Here is a 25,388-nt window from a genome sequence, read left to right as displayed (position 1 = left end):
TAATATATCTCACGTTAAGGGCAAGACGCATAATTTGAGCCCCGGAACATCTTTTCAAACGAGGAACCCTTCTCCGTGTCTCAGGTTAGGAAGGCGGGGTACAACTTTGAGCCCCGGTACCTACTGAAAAGCTCTGCAGAGTTTTCCTTTGGCAGGAGGGGGTGGGATGCGGGCACAGGTATATGTGTGGGAGAGGGGGGAGGGGGGAAGAATCCGTTTCATCTCCTCCTCTACCACCCCGTCTCTTTCTCTCTCCCTCCCTCCCTCCTTCCCTGCTCGCAGAAGGGGCGGCCCTGGGATGCTCGGCGGCCGCGGTATATAAGAACCGCGGCGCTCCCTTCTGCCGCAGTGGCCTCTCTGGCGTGTCGCTCCGACGGCAGCGGCGCCCTCCCGGCCACCACCATGATGAGCTACGGCATGGACACGCTTTATAGCGGCCCCTCGTACCGCAAGGAGCCCGGCTTCGGCGGCGGGCGATACTCGACGGCAGCCGCGCGCTCCGCAGGCGGCAGCGGCTCGTTGGCGTCGAGCGGCTTCCACTCGCAGTCGTGGTCGCGGGGCTCGGCGGTCTCCATCTCCAGCTACCGGCGCCTGGGGGCGTCGTCGGCGTCCGGGGCCGCGGGCGTCTTGAGCCAGCTAGGCTCGTCGACTGAGAGCCTGGAGTCGTCGCTGAACGGCGACCTGCGCGGGCGCAACGAGAAGGAGGTGCTGCAGGCGCTCAACGACCGCTTCGCCGGCTACATCGACAAGGTGCGGGCGCTGGAGGAGCAGAACCGGCAGCTGGAGGCCGAGGCGGCGGCGCTGCGGCAGCAGCAGGCCGGGCGCTCAGCCATCGGGGAGCTGTACGAGCGCGAGATCCGCGACATGCGCGGCACGCTGGTGGTGCTGAGCGCCGAGAAGGGGCAGCTGCAGCTGGAGCAGGAGCACCTGGAAGAGGATCTGGCGCACCTCAAGCAGCGCCTGGACGACGAGAGCCGGCAGCGCGAGGAGGTGGAGGCGGCCATCCGGGCGCTGGGCAAGTTCGCCGACGACTCTCAGCTAGCCAAGGGCGAACTGGAGAAGAAGCTGCAGGCGCTGCGCGAGGAGAGCCTTTTCCTGCGCCGCAGCCACGACGACGAGGTGGCCGAGCTGCTGCTCCAGATCCAAGGCAGCAGCGCCCTCCAGGTGGCCGTCGAGGCTCGCGACGCCGCAGCCCGCTCCGACGTCACCTCTGCGCTCAAGGAGATCCGCGCCCAGCTGGAGGGACACACCGTCAAGAGCTCCATCCAGTCCGAAGAATGGTTCCGAGGTGAGACTATAGACGGGGCGGGCCTTCCCGGAAAGGAGAGGGGGGCGTCAGGGAGCCCCCCCGACGGTGGGATAAGAGAGCTGCGCGCGGAGGGGGCAGCTTTGTCCAAAGGAGGGAGAGGTCACCCCACCCGCAACCCTTCCAAGGACATGGAGAGGGCCGTCGGGGAACTACTGGAGGGCCCCTAGTAGCTGGGCTGGGCGGGGGCGGCAGCTTTGTCCAAAGGAAGGAGGAGGCGGCCACTCGGGAACCGCCCCAGGAATAGGAAGGAAGGAAGGGGACGCCGGGGAGCCACCGGAGAGCCGGCAGGGAAGTAGGGCTGCGGGGGGAGACGCCTTAGTCTAAAGGGGGTCGGTGGGAGAACCACCCTGCAGTTAGGAAGGAAGGAAGGCGTGCCGGAGAACCACCTCAGCGGCAGCAGAGAGAGAAAGTGCTGTCTCCTAGGAGCCGCTTCATCAAAGGAGCGGCGAGGAATGGAGGGGGTGTCCCCCGTCGCTTCATAATCCAAGAGTGGACCCAGCCCCCCGCAACTATTTGGAAGTTTCAAAGCTGGGAGCGCGCCTTCGTCGGGAAGGGTCAGCGGATGGGGGCTGGTGGGTTTCATTAAAGGTCCCCTTCCCCCCCCCCCGCCCCCAGATAGTAAGGGAGCAAAGAACCAGATATGATTCATTCCACTCCAGGACTATTATTTTTCTGGCTATTATTGTAATAATGTACCGCCTCGTTATAGTCAAGCATAATAATATGTCATCATAATTGCAAATTAAGTAAGTGGTCGTTGTTAGGTGCGAAAAGAAGCGCTTGCAAAATTATCTGTTGATTTTTTCTTCTTTTTGGATAAAGAGCCCTTTCATCTTGGATATAGTCAAGGGCAGGCTGCGAAAACTCCCTGTGAATCTTCACACACAAACATACCGGGCGAAACCTCTATTTCTCTCTCTTCTCTCCCCCCCCCCCATCACATTCGCCTCCCTCCCCATCCCTGAAATCGCGCTTCTACCCCAAGGCAAGAAGGGAACAAGTCGCATGGAGCGGAGGAATTTCCAAATGTATTTTTTTTTCGGGGGGGGGGGTTGTTCTTTGCGTGCCGGGGTGGTGAGCGGCATCCCTTGACTAGCCATTACTCTGCAAAAATGGAGACCTTGTCATGGAAGTCTCCACGCAAAGGAAGGCGTTGCAGTGGGGGCGTGTCCCTATCTCAGTGCCCCCCCCCAGTACGTCTAAACAGCTTCAACTGGGAAACCTATAATAGCAACACTTACAGGTAAAGCGAAATTCCACCCCCCCTCCCCAAGTGAAGCCGACGAACCGCGAGGAATTGCTTGTATAATATAGGCCAATGCAGCGGACAGGATACTTCTGCGGTGGGGGCGGGGGCGGGGATACTGTTCATCTCCCCACCCCAGCTGCTGAGTTGGGGGAAGATTTCGTGCCATGGAGGTCAGGCCCGCTAGCCTAGATAGAAAAAGATTAGGAAATGCGTTGGGAGGGGAAAGAAATGTTGGGGGAAGGAGGTGGATTGCCGATTAAAGGAGTTGGGAGGTGCATGGAAGACTCTCTTTCCAGAGTCTATAGCGAGGGAAGAAAGACTCCAAAAGGGGCGGGGGGGGCGGGGAGAGAATGCATTCAGGGGCTCAGGGGGTAGTGGTGAACTTTGGGGATACCTGGACTGTGAGCGCGTTGCTCCATTGCACCAATACGAGGAGGGAGGGAGACTGATTCAGCACTGTGGACAGCGGTGGAAGGAAAGTACAGTAGTACTGTACCTCGGGTTACATACGCTTCAGGTTACAGCCTCCGCTAACCCAGAAATAGTACCTCGGGTTAAGAACTTTGCTTCAGGATGAGAACAGAAATCGTGCGGCGGCAGCAGGAGGCCCCATTAGCTAAAGTGTTGCTTCAGGTTAATAACAGTTTCAGGTTAAGAACGGACCTCGAGAACAAATTAAGTACTTAATGCGGGGTATCACTGTATTGCGCCGTCACTCTTGGGGGACAGAGGAGGGTGTCCTTTCATTCATTTGCTGGGGGTGCAGTTTCTACAGGGGAAAAAAGATGAATCTATGCCTCTCCTTGGTGCAAAAGGCACATTTCCCGCCGCCCCGCCCCCCGGGGGGAGAATTGAATCTGTCACCAATCCTATCCGTACTGCGGAGGTACCTAAGGAAAAGGGGTCGATCCGCCTTGCTGCAGAGAGTGGGGAGAGAAAATGGTGGGGGTAACCATGTGTGGGACGAGGTTGGAGGGAGGGGGGACGCGCGCTGTGTCTGGGCGCCGCTCCGCAGTCTCTGCTGAGTCAGTCCTCGCCTCCTGCAGTAACTTGAAGCCAAAGTCAGCTGCACGCGGGGAGGGGGGTTGTGGGGCGGAGGCGGCTGCCAGGCTGGCGCAGGGTGTCTGACTTCTCTTCTTACAGCCCCTCCCCTCCCCAGGGCCCCGATCCTCTCTCGCCGCCCCATTTCTCCTCCTCCTCTGGCCATTTCCCAGTTTCCCATGGGATCCACCCACACACCTACCTATTGAAGCGAGAAAAGCGCGTTGAGGTGGGGGCGGGGCGGGGGCGTCCCGGAAAGGCTGGTAACGTCGGGATCGGATGCAGTTGGGGCGGTCGGTGCAAGCGCTCGCGCCTCCCAAAATGAGTTAGGTGGGAGGGAACCTAAACTGTTTTACACCGAGTCAGACCATTGGTCTGTGTAACTCAGAGGCTGCCCCAGAGATCCTGGGTGGGGACATTCCTAGCTCTACCTGGAGACGCCGAGGATAGAACCTGGGACCTTCTGCATGCAAAGCAGGTGCTTAACCTTTTTGCTACTGCCTTTCCCCCCTAAACGGAGCCCTTTCGACTCCCAAAGCACCAGCGGATTTCAGGGACTGCAGCAAAAGCAAATTCTCAGAACCAGCCGGAAAGTTGGAGAGCTCGAGTCACCGTCTCTACCACCTAGCCGCTCTTTTCCTCTCCACGCGCCCCCTGGCTATGCTAACCCGCGTTCAGGGCCCCCGGAGTGTGGAGGGACGACGCTGTCCAGGGTCCTGATCCAGCACGCTTGCTTTATCACTATGACAAGAGCGGGGCCGGCGCGGGCGCTGTCCGCGGTGCTGATCCTGCTTCTTTGTGCCGTTGTCGGCGGGGGTCCTGATCCCGCTGTTCGATTGATTGGTTGCATATATATATCCCACCGTTTTCCCCCAAGGAGCTCAAGGGGGGTGCTCCCCCTCTTCATTTAATCCCTGCAACAACCCTGTGAGGTAGGTTAGGCTGAGAGGCGGTGGCTGGCCCAAGGTCACCCACTAAATTCCATGGCTGAATGGGGATTTGAACCCTGGGTTCTCATATCCTAGTCTGCACCACTTTAGACCGTGCAGTAGTGGTTCAGTTGCTCTGTTCCTCACGAAGACTGGCGCAGAGTGTTACTAGTGGAGAGAGAGATGCTCCGATCACAATGCCGCAATTTATTCCTGGGATTGGTGAGGGGAGTCACATATAACTTCTCCCTAAATATACCTCCTTCTTCTTAGCATTGTAAGGGAAATCCGTGTTGTTGGAAGTTAGCTGGAGGGACATATTTTTACTTCCTACAGATTGCTGTTGTTGCAGTCCAGCTTTAACAGCTCTTTTGTCTTTCCTTAGCCATTCCTGTTTGGTAGCCACCAGCAATACCCTCCCCTCCTTTCATACAGGCTGGCAGAAGCCTGGAGGGCAGCTGCAGGAATGTGAGCCAAATATCGAAGCTGGTTTTCCCACAGGCATCTGGGTGGCAGCTGTGAGAACAAGACAGTGGACTGGATGGGCCATTTGCCTGCTCCAACAGCCAAACTCTGGTGGCACCCGGTTATTATTATGGTGGCACCCGGTTATTATTATTTATTAAATTAAATGTTTCACATAGCACTTTCATTGTGCAAAAAGCAGCTTATCTCTTTCCCCTGGGGATGCAAACTGCAACCCACCCCCCCAGCTTCTAGAATTATCTGTCCCACAAGCCCCTTTAAAGTACCGTATGTTGCTTGACAGCTCTTCAGCATGCCTGCATTGTGAAAATGGCACGGGCTTAAAAGTGAGTGGGATGTGACCTAATGGCTCTATTATAGTCCTGTCAGGCAGGTTCCCGTACTGAGAGGCGGCTTCAGATGAGATTGTCAGGTTGGCCCCGCAACCTAAAGGGAACCACCCACGGAAAGTAATTGAGATGCACAGCTGAAGGTCGCTTAATGCAGACAGGTCAATTCTAACACACACACCCCTTGCTCACAATACGAGGTGCTAAAAGGACGGTTCTTCTCCCCAATGCCCCATTGTATGGTCATTTGTAGAGGCTTTTTGAGTCCATTTTCACTACTGATTTTGGCTCCTGCGTTTATTCTAGAATGAAACCATCCAGACATCATAACGTATTGCCACTTCCTTAATTTCCCAATGGAGTAGATAGTGATGGTCACTAAGCAAAAATGTCACCACCCACACACAAGAGGCAGGTTATTGGCAAATGTGGGGGAGATATAAGGCTTGCAGGAATGAAAAAAGAGAAAGGAAAGGAAAGGGGTCTTTAAGTCCCCCAAATGCAAGCGGGGGTGGGACTGTTTGATAATGTACAGACAGAGTTTGTGAGGGGTGTTTTTATGGCTATGTTTATTTAATCTATTTATATCTTGCCTTTTTACAAAAAACATTGCAACCTTTTAAAACATTATTAAAAAACACAGTAATAAGAACAAACCGGCTAAAAGCAATAATTAAAATACACCAGAACAGATTTAGAACCTGCAGTTAAGATTCATTTCCCTCTGACCATAGCCCAGTGATCAGCATCGCCTGCACCTTAGTTTTCAAAGGCGTGTCTGAATAAGAAGCTCTTAGGCTGTCTGCGGAAATATGACAAAGAGGAAGCCAGTCTAACCTCTCCTTGGGAAGAAATGCTGCTGTATGGGAGCAGCCGCAGAAGGGGCTCCTTTGTGGATAACCACCTGCCGTGATTCAGATGCCGGTGGGATTGAGAGAAGTTCTAATTTGGCAGCACAACTGCAATAGTGACTGATGGTAAACTAATCCCCCTGCCCTAGGCTTCCTGTCCTTGATCTCACAGTTGCTATGCTCTCCCCCAAAATAACCCTGTGGCAGAGGCCTTTCCCCAACGAGAATGGCTGCCTGCAGGCCCAGACATCACCAAGGCCAGCCCATCCAGCAAAGTGTGTGTCGAGGTTTTTGAGAACAGCTCTCCCTTTCTGAGAGGGGCGCCTCCTATCTGGAGGTCTGGAGTGGGGTTGTGTGAGCTTTGAAGATGTAGATCAGTGAGGGCAAGTGTCAGCTAATCTGTGTCTTCTAAGGCTCTCACTCTTCAGACACAGTACAGTCTCTCCACCAAGAAGGGGAGATTTGAAGTCTCTCTCTCTCTCTCTCTCTCTCTCACACACACACACACACACAGAGAGAGAGAGAGAGAGAGAGAGAGAGAGAGAGAGAGAGAATCAACATTGTCTTTTGAGGCTCTTTGTGCTCTCTATAATACTTCAAAGGACGCAGGTGGCGCTGTGGGTTAAACCACAGAGCCTAGGACTTGCCAATCAAAAGGTCAGTGGTTCGAATCCCCACGACGGGGTGAGCTCCCATTGCTCAGTCCCAGCTCCTGCCAACCTAGCAGTTCGAAAGCACGTCAAAGTGCAAGTAGATAAAAAGGTACCACTCAGGCGGGATGGTAAACGGTGTTTCCGTGCACTGCTCTGGTTCGCCAGAAGCGGCTTAGTCATGCTAGCCACATGGACCCGGAAGCTGTACGCCGGTTCCCTCGGCCAATAAAGCGAGATGAACGCCACAACCCCAGAGTCGGTCATGACTGGACCTAATGGTCAGGGGTCCCTTTACCTTTAATACTGAGTTCAGGTGGTTGAGTGCCGACAGGATTTGAGCTCAAATTTGGCCAATGAGAAAGATATATAAGAATGCTTTGGTGAATCCTGAAGTCCGCAGTAGTGCGAAATACGTGCAGAAAAATTAAATTAGGGGACTTCCTCCCCACCCCCACAAAAACCCCAGCAACCAGCAGCCAAAATCAGCAGCCCCAGGAACTATGGAATAATGAATGTCAATTGGTGATGGAACAGTCAGAAAAACCTGGAAAAAGGAGCAGGGGAGAGAGAATAACTGGTTTGCTTGAGCCTTTTAGAGTAGGGCAGGCTGGAAATCTGAAAAGGAGCACTCTTAAAAAAGGGTGGGGAGACACTGCAAATTTTTGTTGTGGATCCTACAATTGTGTTGTGTATGCACATGTTTTCCAAACATAACATCCCATCTTATACAATATAACAAACCTTTGGCTATCATAGCCTAGGACTTCTGTCAACCTCGATTAATGGTTTTCTAACTTTCTTTCTGATTTTGCATTTTATTTTAATAGTTATTGCTATAAAATCCAAATCCTAAATAAACCCTTTCTTGGTCCTTTTTCACAATAATTCATATAGTTCTCCTTACAAAACTTCTTGCAATCCTACAAAGCACAGCCTTATTTTCAAGATACAGGAAAATCTGTTAGTCTATGTTAGTTTCCATTGCTTAGGATGCGTTCATTTATGGCCATGAAGACATAGGTGTTTCCTTCTCCCCACCCTTCATTTCTGATATCACTTAAACCAAACAGCCTTTTTCTGACCTACCTCATCTATTTTTTGCTCTTCGTACCCACCGCTTGCCCATATCATTTTTCTATGGTCCCCTAGCTGGAAATGATCCTGGGAAAAGTTTATTCTATGGCGGCCATAGCTCAGTGGGGAACAGTCCTAGATCAGTTGCAGATCATCTGCTTTGCATGCAGAAGGTCCCAGATTCAAACCCTGGCATCTCTGAGTGATTTTAGAAAAGACTCCTGTCTGAAGCCCTGGAGAGCTGCTGCCGATCAGTGCAGACAATACTGAAGTAGATGGACCAACAATTGGGCTCAGTATTAAGCAGTTTCTTATGTTCCTCTATGTATTCAGAGGTTAAATGCCTTTGAATGCAGAGCTGCCCTGAGCAGTTATGACATTTCCCAGCTACTGTTATGTGTGTGTTTGTTTGGGTTTTTTTTTTTTGTGTGTGTGTGTGTGTGTGTGTGTGGAGACATCCTGCATTTATCTCAATCCCTTTAAAAACATTCCAAAATCAGAGGCTGTTATCCTGCCTTCTGGAGAGGAGTGTCATATGTTGACTACACATTAGAGAGGCAGTGTGGTTCAGTAGTTAAAGTGCCAGGCTTAGGACCTGGGAGGCCAGGGCTCAAATTCTCACCCAGCCATGAAGCTCATGGGAGGGGGGGGCAGGGAAGGGGAGAATGCCATACATGCCACTTTGAGCTCCTTTGAGAAAAAAGTGCAATAAAATAAAATAAATACATATTTTTGCACCATGGAGAATACAGCGTTCGTTTAGGCTCCATTCCATTTGCCACCTTTACAGCTGCTGATCCTTTCTGGAAAATCAGAAGTACAGTACAAACACATTAAGGTTTGTTTTTCAGGATGCTGCAGTCAGCAATATGTGAATGCCGCGCGAGCCCTTCTGAAAGAGACAAATGATGTATGAGCAGAGATCAGAAGAGCTCACAGCTACTTAACAATAGCATTCAACTGATTTGGGTTTTGTTTTTTAAGTTGCGTTTTTTTCTTTTTCAATTTTAGCAGATCATTCATGAACCCAATTAAAAGGAAAAACCCTTCACCACCATCGCAGCGCGGTTGACTGGAAAGCAGAGAGTGAGAAAGGGCTCACATTCATTCTCTGCTTCCATCTGCCTGCATATGTGGCAAGGCAGTAACACGAAGTATTATCCCTCCACAGGATGCCACCTGAAAATCCAAATTCCCCTCCCTGTCCCCTTGCATCTGGGAGCTATGGACCCCCTGCTGAATCTAGTGGGTGATCAGGATCAAACCCTCCTTTATATCCAAGCCTGTATACCTTATAGCTCACGACGCTGCAAACAACACACAGCAAGCCAGCAGCTTAAATAATACAAAACACAGACAAGAAGTACATATAAAAATCAGTTTTGTGGTTTTTTTGTAGAGAGCATATTGAGGCAAGACTATATACCGGTACATTTGGGAGCAAGGTTCATTCCACTTTTAAACCTGAACAGCCTTAAACGAGTGCAAAACCAGTATATTGTATTTTTAAAAAATCCGTTCAGAATGTTTTAATAATGCACAGTTCATCCCCCCCCCTCCGGAACTTGCCTAGTTCCGGATGATGACGCTGAATCATCTTGCAGATCCCAGCAGAGGGGGCTGGGCTGCCCTTTCGTCTCAGGAAGCGAAGTGATGGAGGCTTGGAGGTTTCCATCAGGGGCTGGCCAAAGCGGCTGAATTGTCTTAAGCCCGTTATTAACCCTTCCTCCTCTCTTTCCCCCATCTCTCCACAGCTGTGCTAGCTAGGGCTGCTGGGATCTGTAGTCCAAAAGAGTTGGAGGGGGTTGGGGCAAGCGGGCCGGCATTGCAGTGGTGGGCGTGGCCAGTGGCAAAAGTGGGCGGAGCAACAGGCTTCACTGCCGCCTGGGTACCATAGGCTACATTTAAGCCATGCACAATTCAGAGCTGCATACGGGCATCTCTCTCTAGCCAGGGAAGTAGGAGACATGATCACAAGAATACAAGTGGCCCATCTAATCCAGTATTCTCACAGTGGCCACGCAGATGTCCCAAAGGGAAGCCCGGAAGCAGGACCCCAGAACAAGAGCCTTCTCCCCTCCTGTGGTTTCCAGGAACTGGTGTTCAGTAGCAGTACTGCCCTCCAACCAGTGTCATATTTACATATAAGCTAAACAATCTTTAGCTTAAGGCCCTACTCTCTTGGAGCCCTCTCCAAAATCATAGAATCATAGAGCTGGAAGAGACCACAAGGGCCATCGAGTCCAACCCCCTGCCAAGCAGGAAACACCATCAGAGCACTCCTGACATATGGTTGTCAAGCCTCTGCTTAAAGACCTCCAAAGAAGGAGACTCCACCACACTCCTTGGCAGCAAATTCCACTGTCAAACAGCTCTTACTGTCAGGAAGTTCTTCCTAATGTTTAGGTGGAATCTTCTTTCTTGTAGTTTGGATCCATTGCTCCGTGTCCGCTTCTCTGGAGCAGCAGAAAACAACCTTTCTCCCTCCTCTATGTGACATCCTTTTATATATTTGAACATGGCTATCATATCACCCCTTACATGCCCAGCTCAAAGGGAAAAAAACTGGGTGTACACTTCCAAAATATAAGATAAAAAACAAATAAAATAAAACCTACATACAGCAATAGTATTTTGTGTTGTGTAAGTAATGGGCCCTGCCTGCTAGCCTGCTCTCTAAAATATCACTGGTTTGTTCATTTCTATATACAGTGGTCCCTCGGGTTACATACGCTTCAGGTTACAGACTCCGCTAACCCAGAAACAGTACCTCGGGTTAAGAACTTTGCTTCAGGCTGAGAACAGAAATCGTGCTCCAGCGGCGCGGTGGCAGCAGCAGGAGGCCCCATTAGCTAAAGTGGTGCTTCAGGTTAAGAACAGTTTCAGGTTCAGAACGGACCTCCGGAACCAATTAAGTACGTAACCAGAAGTACCACTGTATCTCTAATTTTCTCCTCATCTTCCTCCCTGCTGAGATCTACAAGGAACAACATTGAGACTTAAGGAGGGAGAAGTTGGTACTTAACCCGAGGTACCACTGTATAGGGTGCCAACATTCTGCATGGACTGGTTAGCATGGTAACATGTGCAAATGGCTTTCAATACCTATCAGGTCCATAAATTACCATATAGCATATATTCAACTCAACACAAAAAACAGTGACAATTTGTTGTTGACAAAGGACAGCTGGACATATAAAGGACGCCATTACCTTCAACAGCTTAGGGCTTCATCAAACCTAAATCCAGCCCTGCTTCCAACCGTGGAGACAAAGTGCAGCCATCATGTCTAGCAGCCATTGATAGCTTGGTCCTCAATGAATTAGTCCAGACTATGAACTCATCCAATCACATTTCAGGGGCACATTCCAGTCTGGCAAAATCACTAAGTAAAGGGATAGCAGAGAGCCTGAGGTCTGTCACATGGGAAGGGGCACAGCATGTGGAGAGTCCCAAAGGCCATATTGAGAGCCCGGGGGGGGGGGCGCATTTGGCCTCTGGGACTGGAGTTCACTCCTGTTTTGGACCATTGTGGTTGGAGTAGGAATGGGCTGTACTCTGCAATCTTTCCTTGATGATATATTTTGGCATGCTTTGCGACTGGATAGATGCTTTTTCTTTTTCTTTCCCCCCAATAATATTTATTGACTTTCATACAAACACATAACTTCAATAAAACAAAAATAAGAAAAACAACAATAAAAGAAAAGAGAAAGAAATAAAATATTACAAACCTCACAAATAATACCCAAGAATACCACCACATACACAAATACAATAAAACTTAATTAATTAATTTAACTTCCAACTTCATAAACATATTACTTGACTTCCTCTAATCTCTTCCATCTGAATTTCCTTGTAATTGAATGTAGCAGTTTCCAACATCATTATTCCAAAAAACAATATTCCGGTTATAATCAAATTTCCTAACTTTTCTTATCGTTCTGTTTCTCATTTATTTATTTAATCCTAGGCCTAATTAGTTCTTTCAAGTAGTCACAAATCTTTAATATTACAATATTTATTCAAATAGTCTTTAAATTTCTTTCACTCTTCTTGATATTCCTCTTCTTTCTGGTCATGGATTCTCCCAGTGAGATCAGCCAGCTCCATAAAGTCCATCATCTTCATCTGCCAATGACTGGATATATGCTTTTTCTCATTTCCCTTCCCCACATTACAGTGAGGCTGGACAAGCTGTCAGAAGCGGCCAAGGTGAATACCGATGCCATCCGTACAGCGCAGGAAGAGATTTCCGAATACCGCCATCAACTGCAGTCCAAAACCACCGAGCTCGAAGCTCTCAAGGGGACGAAGGAATCCCTGGAGAGGCAGAGGGCCGACATTGAAGACCGCCATCATGTTGATGTCCTCTCCTATCAGGTAATGTGTGGGCCAATGGCAGCTGCCTACTACAGACTCCCCCAACCAGGTGCCCTTCAAATATCAGGTCTCATCAGCCCCCCATGTGGGACAGCCAATGGGGACGAAGGATGGGGCCATAGTCCAGTGATATCTGGGTTCACCACCTGGATTTAAATCCACCAGTCCTAGCTGTATAACCCAAGGGTAGCCCAGGATAAGCCAAGCTCTCTTAGGCCGAAGACAGACAAGAATGTTTAAGAAAAGAAATGTTGAAGCTTCTCCCACTGCCAGCACTGGAGGAAGATCTAGCTACCACCCTTATCAACCTCTGTCTGTGGATTGAAGAGGGTGTCATCTTGTTTTCTGCCCCATCCAGAAAAATGGGTGATAGTCAATGGCAGTCCTCCTCAGAGCAGAGCAGTTGGAGTTAATAGGAGTCCCCTGTTTCCCTCTCAGAACTACAGTTTCCCAAGCAATTTAATAATGAATCCCTCTTCACTGGGAACTCTGGGAATTGTTGCTCTGAGAGTGGAATAGGGGCCTCTCCCAGCAACTCTCAGCACTCTTAACAAATGACACTTCCCAAGATTCTTTATATGACTGTATAAAGTGGTAAAATACTGCCTCTAGATGAGACCTAAGGCATACAGCTATTAAAAACAAAAAACAGACCTTAGGTGGATCTACACACGGGGGGGAAAACACTATTGAAACATTAGAAATGAAATCATTATAAAAGAAGAAGAAAACACTGTAAAAATCAATAGAATTTTTTATTTTTATTTTTGCTCTCCTGCACCATCCCGTATTGCATGTTTATAATGCATTCAAAACGTTGGTTGTTTTTTTTTTTACCAATGTAGCTGAGTCCCTTGTCTGGTTGGCTTGAAAACAACCTCCCTCCCTTATACACACATGCAGATAAACACCAAACAAAAAATGTTCCACAAAGCAACATTATTATTACAGTGGTACCTCGGGTTACGTACTTAATTTGTTCCAGAGGCCCGTTCTTAACCTGAAACTGTTCTTAACCTGAAGCACCACTTTAGCTAATGGGGCTTCCTGATGCTGCCGCACCACCGTGGTGCGATTTCTGTTCTCATCCTGAGGTAAAGTTCTTAACCCGAAGTACTATGTACTTCCAGGTTAATGGAGTCTGTAACCCGAAGTGTTTGTAACCTGAGGTGTTTGTAACCCGAGGTACCATAGAAGTGGTGTTTTGTTGATGTTCCTAACCAAAATGTTTAGGGCTATGCGTCCCCCCAGGAAAAAAAGCACTGGTTATCGTTATTGTCGTATTACAATTGGAGTGTGTGCCTTTTCGACTAAGCTCTAGTTGGTGTGTCTCAGGCCCCTGCCAGTGGCAGTTAATGCCCATTGGGGCTGCTAAGGCAGGGAGCCCAACACTAGGGGGCGCCAGAGATGATGGCAGGCAGAGCCAACTAATTCTTAGTTTTGTCTCCGTCCTCCTCCTAGCTAAGTTCTACAAGGGGCAACAATGAGATGAAAGAGGAGGAAGCTGGCAGCCGGGGTCACTTCCTTGGAGTCGTAAGAAGGAAGGCTGGTGGTGGGCTGGCTGAGGACAGGCAGAGGTTGGTGGCACCTCTGACCAGTCTCTGATGCCTTCCAGTAACTAGCAAAGTAGATCCCAGAAGCCTGAAATCTGCCTGCATTTGATCTAGCCAAAACCCAAGCACTTTCAAGCCCCATTCAGTTCAATGGGAGGGCTAAGCATGCACCAAAACCAGTGCAGTCCCGCTTGAACTGCATCCAGGTCAAAGATGTTGAAGTCGTAAGGGGGAGAAAGAGATTTCACTCTTAAATATTCTTTCTTTCTCTCTCTCTCCGTGTGTGTATTTAATTATTTAAAGGTAGTTTTAAGTCACCCTTCACCACAAAAGTAATCGCAGCGCAGTAAAAAGATTGAAACCACAAATACCAATTGCAAATAATAGAAAACCAAGGGCAGATAAAAGAAACAAGCAAACTGCTGCAGAAGCACTACAGCAACATGTCAAGCATAAATATCCTGTGGCAGCCTGTAGTACTGAAAACTCATTAAGGGTGGGCACCTGCCGCTTTTTGGGAGTGTGGTGTAGTGGTTAGAGTGTTGGACTAGGACCTGGGAAGGTCATGAGGAAACTGACTGGGTGTCCTTGGGCCAGTGACTGCTTCTGAGCCTAGCCTACCTTTCAGGGTCGTCGTGGGGGATTAAATGGGGGACAGGGGTGAACCAGAAACACCACCTTGAGCTCCGTGGGGGGGAAGGTGGCATTTAAACACAGTCAATAAACAAAACAAATAACAGGATGGAACAGCAGCACAGAGCCTCAGATCTCAACTCTGGCAGGGGGAAAAAATCCCGGAGGATTTGCTGCCAGCCACAAGGACCATTGCAGTCCCAGACGTGCGCTTGATAATAGACACACTAGATTAAACACCTCTGATGTTTCGGTACAGCTGTCCTGTGCCAGTATTAAACCCTGCTTACTATTGTGTCTGGGGCGTGGGTGGCGCTGTGGGTTAAACCACAGAGCCTAGGGCTTGCTGATCAGAAGGTCGGCGGTTCGAATCCCCGTGACGGGGTGAGCGCCCGTTGCTCGGTCCCTGCTCCTGCCAAACTAGCAGTTCAAAAGCATGTCAAAATGCAAGTAGATAAATAGGTACCACTCCGGCGGGAAGGTAAACGGCGTTTCCGTGCACTGCTCTGGTTTGCCAGAAGTGGCTTAGTCATGCTGGCCACATGACCCAGAAGCTGTACGCCGGCTCCCTCAGCCAGTAAAGCGAGATGAGCACTGCAACCCCAGAGTCGGTCACGACTGGACCTAATGGTCAGGGGTCCCTTTACAACCTTTACTATCGTGTCACATCTCACTTGTGGCCCTCTCACAGGACTGTTATGAGTAGGGGGAAGAGCCATATGTACATTTCCTTCCATTCCTGGGATGCAAATGCAATAAATCGAAACAAAAATAACAATAATTAAATGGGCTCAGCATTTTTTTTTATTTTTAAAATAACAATCATTTCCCCCATTCTCTTCAAATCTTTATATGTCTTTTCCCAGGCCTTTTAAATAATTTTACATTGCCACTACATATGGTAGCCTCTTCTACTTTTTGCCCTCCTTTCCTGTTTCTTCTCTATCTCAGTCAAAGGCTTTGACTGTGAAAGAGCGAAACAACTTCATGCTGATTGGGCAGATCTAGGATGCCGGTGGCTACAAAAATAGCAATAGGTCTTCGATTCCTCCATGACCCTGGACCCGACCACTACCCCACACTGGTCATTGTGGCCCTTCGGCATCAGTCACCTCACACTCTGCCTAATGCTAGTCCCAGCTGTGACCCTGTGGTTCACTCATTGGCCCCCTGAAGATGATCCACACTCTACTCTGCCTCTCTTTCATAGGAGAGCATCGCCCAGCTGGACAATGAGCTGAGGAATACCAAGTGGGAGATGGCCGCCCAGCTGAGGGAATACCAAGACTTGCTGAATGTCAAGATGGCTCTGGATATAGAGATTGCAGCTTACAGGTAAGTGTCGCTTCATATCCCTACTCTGACAGGCTCACAGGCGTAAGCCCTTCCTCCTCCAGACACGGCATCATTTCCTTTCATGCTGTCATGCACAGGTGCATCCCTGTGCATGCCCAGCCTTGTTTTCTTCACCTCGGTCCTTCAATTCCACTCCTCCACAACCCGTTCTTTCCTTGGGTTTATTTATTTATTAAAATACATATAAATTTCATTTTAATATGTATACCCTGCTTTTCACCATTTAGCATACAAGGATTTTTTTAATGTACAAGATTTAAAACAAATGAAATCGCCAACATGTAAAAACTTCAGAAATTTAAACAAAGAACACCTGAAATATTTTAAAACATTGGAGGAACACTCGGGACACAAAAGCCTCCTGGAATAAAATGGTTTTAATCAGGCACCTGAAACTCAGCAGGGAGATTTCCTATGCCTGACTTCTAGTGGGAGGGAGTTCCACAGAGTTGGGCCCACACAACTGAAGGTGCAGCTTTGTGTTGAGATGAGTAATGCTTCTGGTCCCTGGGAGATCATTAACATTGCTTCCCTGGGTGAGTTTTTAATTAAAACTGTGGAGTGTCTATTTAGACATAGATCTAGCCATTATTTTCCAGGCACTTTCCCGGCAATGAGGCCAAGGGAATAAACATTATGCACCAGCCAAAGTAAAACAAATAGATACTGGCCAACTTCACACCATACATTCAAAGCTCTATGGTACCACTTTAAACATGGCTTCCCCCAAAGTATTCTGGGAGCAGTAGTTCAGTAAGGCTGCTGAGATTTGTTAGGAGACCCTTATCTCCCTTCCCAGAGCTACAATTCTCAGAGTGGTTTAACAATCAATCCCTCTTGCCAGGGAACTCTGGGAACTGTAGCTCTGGGAGGGGAATATAGGGGTCTCCTAACAACTCTCAGCACCCTTACTGAACTACTGCTCCCAGAATCCTTTGGGGGAAGCCATGACTATTTAAAGTGATATCATAGAGCTATAAATGTACGGTGTGGATGTGGCCATTGCTGTATGCCCTCCTGGTTTTCTGCATGGTGGTTGGTACTCGCAACCAATTGGTTTAGCAGACTCTGACTTCCTTTGATTTCTCCCACCCACCTTTTTTTGGAAACAGGAAGCTCCTGGAAGGTGAGGAATGCCGCATGGGAGCTGGGCTGGGCCTCTTTCCTTTCCCTGAATCCGTCCCCAAAGGCCCCAGCATTTCCACCCACATCAAGTTCAAGAGTGAGGAGAAGATCAAAGTGGTGGAGAAGTCTGAGAAGGAGACGGTGATTGTGGAGGAGCAGACCGAGGAAGTTCAAGTGACTGAAGAAGTCACGGAGGAAGAGGGAGGTGAGAAAAAGGAAGAGGAGGAGGAGGGAGAGGAAGAGGGAGAGGGAGGAGAGGAAGGAGAGGAGGGAGGAGAGGAAGAAGGAGATGCAAAAGAGGAAGAGGAACAGGGAGAATCTGAAGGAGGAGAGGGTGGTGAAGAAGAAGAAGAAGAAGAGGGAGAGACAAAAGAGAAGGAATCTCCATCAGCAGAAGATGCTCCAGAAAAAGCACCAACGCCTCCAGAAAAAGAGGTCAAATCTCCAGACAAGATTCAGTTGCCAGTGAAGGATGATGCCAAATCTCCAGCTCCTAAGTCTCCAGCTCCTAAGTCTCCAGCTCCCAAATCTCCAGCTCCCAAATCTCCAGCTCCCAAGTCTCCAGCTCCCAAGTCTCCAGCTCCCAAATCTCCAGCTTCCAAGTCTCCGGCGGTTGCCTCCCCGACACAAGAGGAATCCAAATCCCCGGCCAAAGCGAAGTCTCCAACAAAGGAAGAGGCCAAGGCTCAGGCAACAAAATCTCCCGAAAAGCCCGCATCCCCTACCAAAGAAGACTCCAAGTCTCCGGCAAAAGCTCCATCTCCCACCAAGGAGGAGAGCAAGTCTCCAGATAAGGTCAAGTCTCCGGCAAAGTCTCCGGCAGCAAAATCTCCGGAGAAAGGGGCCACCCCGACAAAGGAGGAGTCCAAATCTCCAGGGAAGGTCAAATCCCCCACAAAGGAGGAGGTGAAGTCCCCAGAGAAAGCCAAGACCCCGCCGAAGGCCAAGTCACCTGAGAAGGAGAAGCCCCCACCGAAGGAACCAGCCAAGCCACCTGCGAAGGAGGCCAAGGCCCCCGCAAAAGAGGAGGAGAAAGCTCAGGTGAAGCCAAAAGCAGAGGAGAAGAAAGAGAGCAAGAAAGAAGAGGAGCCCAAGAAGGAGAGCCCGGCCAAGGATGTGCCAAAACAGGAAGCCAAGGTGGAGGAGAAGAAGGGGAAGGAGGAAGACCAGAAGAAAGCCACCAGGCCAGAGAAGGAGGAGGAGGCACCTTCCAAGGCAGAGGATAAGGTGAAGGAAAAGGAGCCCACCAAGGCGGCAGCGAAGGCCAAGCCAGAGGCAGAGAAGGAAGCGGAGAAAGCCAGCAAGAAGGAGCCTGAACCAAAGGCTCCGGCCAAAGAAGCGAAGGCCAAGGAGCCGAGCAAGCCGGCCGAGAAGGAGGCCGAGAAACCCAAGGTGGAAGAGAAGAAAGAGGAACCCAAGAAGGAGAAAGCAGAGCCCAAGAAGGAGCCGGAGGAGAAGCCCAAAGCCGAAGCCAAGCCCAAAGAACCAGCCAAGGCGGAGGTCAAGGAGACCCCCAAGGCCGAGCCGGCAAAGGAGCCGGCCAAAGCCACCAAGCCCAAGGCTGAGAAAGTGGAGAAGTCATCCAGCACAGACCCCAAAGACAGCAAAGCCGCAGAGAAGGCGTCTGCAGCAGAGGAGAAAGCGAAGAAGAGCGAGAAGTGAGAGGGAGGAAGCTGGAGGCACCGGCGGATGTCGAAGGAGCTGTTCAAGGGCCCTCGCTGCCTCAGGACGGGCTCCTTTTTTGCCCTTTCGAAGGCTGGACCTTTTCTGCTTAGGCGAGTGGTGACTCTCGCTCACCCGCCGAGGCATGGAGCTCACGTTAGCAATATGTTTATGTGAAAGAAAAATAAACAAGACACCCCAAATAAGCAATGAACCGAGCCGCCGCCACCCCCCAGAAAAAGGTGGTTCAATAATGTTATGATAGCTTCCGTAGCAGAATGTGATATACGCAGAATGCCACATTTAAACACTTGAATTTATTTAAGGAACGGGGAGAGGGAGGAGGGGAGGGGAATATTCAGAGCAAAACTTGACTGCCCTTTTCAAATAAGTGCATTTATTTCCAAGTACGGGCAACGATGGGTCGAATGCAATAAATGAATGTATGCAGTTAGTGCTGGGATTTATGCTTTGGGAGATGTATAGTAGGCTAGAGAATTCCAAAACGATCTAGAAAAAAAATGCCTTGTCTTCATTTTCACACTGTCGAGAGCTTCATCCGTAGCTGGTCTCAGGAGGAAGGTCATTCAGGGCGCGTTTTATACCGGAAACCTAAACGGGTTTCAAATCTGGTTCCATTGCTTCGGTTCCTCACTTCCATTCTTAAGGGACCCTGGGAAATACAAGTTTACCATGGATACCGAAAAGGGATTTCTCAGCAGAATCCCTTTGCAGAAGAACAGCAGTTCCCGATGTTTTCTGGGAGGGAGCCAGGCCGGTCAAAACCGGTTGAAAACCTGGCTTAGGTTTGACGTATAGATGTGCCCTCTGTCGTTAAAAAACAAAAAAACCATGCACACACATGCACACACTCACCCACTGGAAAAAGAAGTGCACTACAGCAAGTCAAGCGTTCACTTCCAGTTGCTTCTGTGCAATAAAAGCAAACGAAAATGCTTACAAAGAGCTGACTCTCTCCTCTGTGTCGTGGTCTCCTTTCTGGGGTGTCAAGAGGGAAGGTTTGGCAGGTGGAGCTCAGTGGTGAATGATGTGCTTTGCATGCAGAAGGTCCTCATTTCAGTCCCCCAGCATCACCACTGAAAAGGATCAGGAAGTAATGGCAAAGATCCTGGGGAGTCATTGCCGGAGTGAAATCCTGGGCTCAATGAGCAAATATTATTATTATTATTATTATTATTATTATTATTATTATTATTATTATTATTTGTGGTACACTGGTTTGACATCGTCTGATAGGAAGTGCCTACAGAGGGTGGTGAATACAGCACAAAATATTATGGGCTGTCCCGTGAATCCACTGGATGAAATAGCGGAAGAACGTTGCCTCAGGAGAGTGAGGAAAATTATCAGGGATGATTCACACCCTGGCCGGCACTTTCTTGATCTCCTGCCCTCAGGCAGAAGATATAGAAGCACGATTAGTCTCACCAACAGGGTAAAGAACAGCTTCTATCCATGGGCTGTTAGGCTGCTGAATGAAAAGATAACAACAGGGCAACTGACTTTCGGGTTTGGTGGGTGTGCATCAGTAAACAAGGGGAATTAAGACTAAGAGAGCTGACTGTGGGGTGCTCATGTAATCTCACTGTATACAAGTTGTACAAGTGACAAAGTATTTCAAATTTCAATAATAATAATACCGTATTTTTTGCACCATAACACTCACTTTTTTCCTCCTAGAAAGTAAGGGGAAATGTCTGTGCGTGTTATGGAGGGAATGCCTAGGGGTGGCATGCCTACGGATTTTCCTCCTCTAAAAAATACTTGCGTGTTATGGTTGGGTGCGTGTTATAGAGTGAAAAATACGGTAATAATAATAATAATAATAATAATAATAATAATAATAATAATAATAGTTTATACCCTGCCCATCCGGCTGGGTTTCCCCAGCCAGTCTGGGCGGCTCCCAACAGAACACTAAAAACAGAATAAAACTTCAAACATAAAAACTTCCCTAAACAGGACTGCCTTGTCCTGTTTAATGTCTTTTAAGCTTTTAAGCTTAGATGTCTTTTAAGCATCAGATAGTTGTTTATTTCCTTGACACCTGATGGGAGGGCGTTCCACAGGGCAGGCGCCACTACCAAGAAGGCCCTCTGCCTGGTTCCCTGTAACCTCACTTCTTGCAGGGAGGGAACCGCCAGAAGGCCCTCGGAGCTGGACCTCAGTGTCCGGGCTGAACGATGGGGGTGGAGACGCTCCTTCAGGTATACAGGACCGAATGCTCTGACCTCAGCTTCCTCTGCTCCTTTAACTAGGCTGTTAGAAACCCTAAGTATTAGGGACTGAGATGCACTTGCTGAGGCAGCTCATCCCAGTCTAAGGCATCCAGGATGGGTTGGGCCGCAGCTCAGAGCAACTGGCTTGCATGCAGAAGGTCCCAAGGCAGCTGCTGCCAGTTGGATTGAGCTAGAAGGACCAGATGCTGTATAAAGCCGCTTCCTGTGTTCCTGCATCTTAAGGGAAGGCTCAAAATTCAATGGCAGAGCATCTGCTTTTCATGCAGAAGGCTACTGGCCACAACCCTGTCCTGTGGCGCTGAATTCTATGTGCTAAAAAATGACTTTTACCTTTAACCAGCAATGTAGAACACCTGTGCATGCAGAAGGTCCCAAGTTCATTCCCCAGCATCTCCTGGCAGGACAGAGAATGCCCCCTGCCTGAAACCCTGCTGCCGGTCAGAGTAGACAAAACTGAGCTGGGTGGACCAACGGTTTGCAAAACGCAGCTTCTTCTGTATCCCGTGGCATCAACACACTGTATATCGGCTTCCTGCCTAATGTGACCTGGTTTCCAAGCTTACTCATGTAATATATATGAGCATCCTACTGTCCTCATAAGTAGCCTGTATTACTTAAAACCAATGGATCCACTGCCCTTCTTAATGGATCTTCCTTTCCGCCTTTGGTTTGGCCCCAGCTGTGCTTCTGCTACAAGTCCAGCCTATACCCAAGTGGCTTTCCCACTTTGCAGCAGTATTTTCGATTTGGCACTGCAACCCACACCCTTCTTTTGCACCTAGCTCAGGGCTGTCCTAGATCCTACAAGCATGCAAGCTGCCTGCCTTCACTCTAAGACGCCTCACCGATTGAGTAATCGTCCTGATGTGCAGCTTGCAGAGTTATATGACACCTGCAGACAATCAAGCATTTGTTCCTATTTGTCTGCAGGGATGTGACGTTGAGCACACACTTCCGAGTGCATATTCCCGTCAACTTTCTATGCTGCACGTCAAAGTGCAAGTAGATAAATAGGTACCGCTCCGGCGGGAAGGTAAACAGCGTTTCCATGCGCTGCTCTGGTTTGCCAGAAGCGGCTTAGTCATGCTGGCCACATGACCCGGAAGCTGTACACCGGCTCCCTTGGCCAATAAAGCGAGATGAGCGCCGCAACCCCAGAGTTGGTCCCGACTGGACCTAATGGTCAGGGGTCCCTTTACCTTTACTTAGAGCCAGCCCTGCCCACCGAGTCTTCCAGGCAGGTCTTCTTGCTCACAGAATGTGGGTTTCTGAAGCAGAGAGATCCAGACCCATCCCAGCAGAAAGAGAACTGGGCCTGGCTGAGGCTGATGGAAATGTAGTTCAAAGCTTCTGGTGGACGCCAGATTTTTGGGTGGCTGTTCCAGATTCAATCTATTCCTGTGTACACCACTTCACAGTAGCTTGGCTTCTCAGTCTCGGATGATAGGAGCTGCATTTTGTGGGCACCACATTGAAGAAGAGTTTGGATTTGATATCCCGCTTTATCAATACCCGAAGGAGTCTCAAAGCGGCTAACATTCTCCTTTCCCTTCCTCCCCCACAACAAACACTCTGTGAGGTGAGTGGGGCTGTGAGACTTCAAAGAAGTGTGACTAGCCCAAGGTCACCCAGCAGCTGCATGTGGAAGAGCGGGGAATCGAACCCAGTTCACCAGATTACAAGACTACCGCTCTTAACCACTACACCACACTGGCTCTCACCACATTGCTTACCCCTGCTTTAGTGGAAGGATTTCCCTTCCCTTTATTCCTGGATAAAAAGAGCTCAGTTGCTCTAGATGGAAGACCCATTCCAAGGTGAAAAAGACTATGGCACTTTTGTGACGAAATCCCAGCAGGGGAAAAAAAAGAGAAAATATCTGCAGAGTTGCTTTACATTAATTAGCGAGGGCCAATTCAAAACAATTCTTAGCGGCGGCAGGAATTGGAAAGGCGTCTGAAGACCAAACATCAAAAAGGAAAGCTAATTGGATATACATAGGAGTCATCAGGAGAGAGAGATGCAAAGCGTTCTCCTTGTTCCCGAGCACAAGTGCCCTCTGCCAATGTCATTTCATAACACAACATCTCACTGAGTGGCTCTGGTGGTTTGCGTGTGGAAGGACTCCTGGTCCAAGCCTCCAGCTAAAAGGATCAGGCGATGGGGAGAGATTCGCCTCTGCCCAAGATCCTGGAGAGCCACTACCTGTCAGAAAGCAGATAGATCAAAAGTAGGCACAGCCAGAGCCAATGATAGGCAGCGCCACCCTTTGCCTGCCTGGAGACAGGTAGCTTTGGTCAGATTGCTGCAGTGCTTCCATTTCTAGCCCATCTTACCTCCAGGGAATTGAAGGTGACTTGTGGTTCTCCCCTTCCCCATTTAAACCTCACAACAACCCTGTGAGGTAGGTTGGGCCGGGAGATTGTGACAGGCCCAAGGTCACTCAGCAGAGTTCTTGAATGGGTTGTTGCTGTTTGTATACCACCCTATACCCGCAGGTCTCAGGGCAGTTACAACATAAAATCACAATATAAAAACACAAGATACATAATACAAATAAAAACAAAAACAACACAATTACCCACCCACCCCGGCCACTTTTAAAAAAGGCATTGGATGTCAATCAGCCAAAGGCCTGGTTAAAGAGGAACCTTTTTATCCTGGCAACTAAAGGTGTATAGTGAAGGTGCCAGCTGAATCTCCCTGGGGAGAGCGTTCCCCAAATGGGGAGCCACTGCAGAAAAGGCCTGGAGGCGGCACACAAAGAAGGGCCTCAGAAAGATGACCTGAGTCTATGTAGATTTATATGGAAAGAGGCATGAGGGCACTGACAGGGTCCTACAGCAGGGGTCAGCAACCTAAGGCCCATGGGCCAGAAGTGGCCCGCAGAGGTCATTTGACCAGCCCCCAAGCCGCCCCCGAACTGAGCTGCCTGCTTGCGTGCTGTGCTAAACCGGCGCGGGGCACGGGGACTCACTTCCACGGCCCCGAAAATTGCATCTGAACATGCGTAGACACCGAAAATCCCAGGCAAGATAAACCTTGCTGACCCCTGTCCTAGAGTCTTCCTATCGCCTCCTCAAAGCCTAGTTAGCACTTTCTCAGTTTTAGGAAGGAGGTGGGAAGGCTCCAGGACTCTGCCAGAGCTTTGTGCCACCTTCTCAAAACCTGGCTTTGGGAAGACAGTCCGAGGGCCGTAGGAGGTGTCAGATTTTGGTCTCGCTCCCTGCACTCCACATGATAAGGCAGTGTGCAGCGTTCTGTGTGAAGTACTTTTGCAGCCTACTTGGTATAAACAGCTGGACCACCCTGAGCCAGAGAGAAAACTGAGCTAAAAGTGAATTATTACACCCGAGTAATGCTTTGGGTGTACAGGGGCCCTACTTGCTTCCAAGATTTAGGCAAATCCTCCACTGTTAACAGCCAGAAGTGGACCCCCAGAGGGCATATCTGATACAGGTGTGCTTGCCCAACAGTGACCCCTTGGGGGCTGAAGTCTGCACCAAAATAAGCATGGTCTTTAGTTCCTCTTATATCAGGTGCAGGGAACTTTTGGCCTTCCAGATGTTGCTGAACTACACCTGTAGTTCCAGCAACATCTGGAAAACCAAAGGTTCCCCACATCTAGTTTAGACAGTTCAGGGTATCCAAGGCATGTTTGGATGAATGCCAACTTACGGGGCCCATACACCTAGCCAGAGGATTGGCTCATGAGGGCATGCTCAATCACTAAACTCTCTTACAGAGAGTAAGAAGTCCCCATTGATCCACAGAAGATGGCTACCACAAGCAGCTTCATGGGGATCAATGAACAGGAAGGTGTAGCAACCTGGAAAAATCTGAGCATGTCTAGGATGGGCTTTTGATGCTGCAATCAAAAATGGCACGTGGGTACCAGCTTGGGGAGGGCTGGTTCTCTCCCAGGTCATTTGATAAAGGCTGGGGTGGGGGGAACCAGGAACAGAGACAGAAATGGGATTTGTGTCTCCCTGGAAAACCTTTGCTGAAACTGTTATTTGCCCACCTTGCAGGACTGTTGTAAAGAAGCACTTTGAGAGAGAAAACACTCTACTAATACTGGATGTAGTTATGGAATATATTGACTGCTGCAGGACCCCGCTGAAGAGAGAGACACTGTGGGTGAATTCCTGTTTTTATTTTCCAGTGAAAGTGGGCACAGCAATGTAGCAAACATGCCCGCCTTTTCACAGCATCTGGACCGTGGATGGAGGCCTGGTTCCGGCACTCTCCCAGAGCCCCAGAGCCCTTCCCCATAGCTCTCTCCCCCTTATGATTTCCTGCAGCTCCTTCTTCCTAGCTATGTGCCCACATCCCATCCTCCAGAGCTCCCTTTTCTGCTGGTAAAGAAGCAAGTCAGACGCCGAGGCTAAAAATAGGCACCTAATGGAAGCTGCAATGCAGTCCTCTCTTCTCGGCATCCTTGCGTTCGGGCGGCAGGGAGCCAGCTGACTTGGCAGAAAGATGAAGCCA

At 49.3% G+C, this 25,388-nt stretch overlaps 1 protein-coding gene across 1 annotated transcript; it reads left to right on the top strand.

Moving 5' to 3' along the window:
• Positions 1-242: 242 nt before the first annotated feature.
• Positions 243-19,612, top strand: NEFH (neurofilament heavy chain). Its single transcript, XM_081892281.1, has 4 exons — positions 243-1,288; positions 12,108-12,307; positions 15,704-15,828; positions 16,962-19,612. The coding sequence occupies exons 1-4, from the start codon at positions 403-405 to the stop codon at positions 18,634-18,636; spliced, it is 2,886 nt and encodes a 961-aa protein (XP_081748407.1). The 5' UTR covers positions 243-402; the 3' UTR covers positions 18,637-19,612.
• The last annotated feature ends 5,776 nt before the right edge of the window (positions 19,613-25,388 follow it).

Source organism: Podarcis melisellensis, assembly GCF_964234715.1.
Source record: "Podarcis melisellensis genome assembly, chromosome: 16".
In the NCBI taxonomy this organism is placed as follows: Eukaryota; Metazoa; Chordata; class Lepidosauria; order Squamata; family Lacertidae; genus Podarcis; species Podarcis melisellensis.
This window is presented reverse-complemented; position numbering and strand designations above follow the sequence as displayed.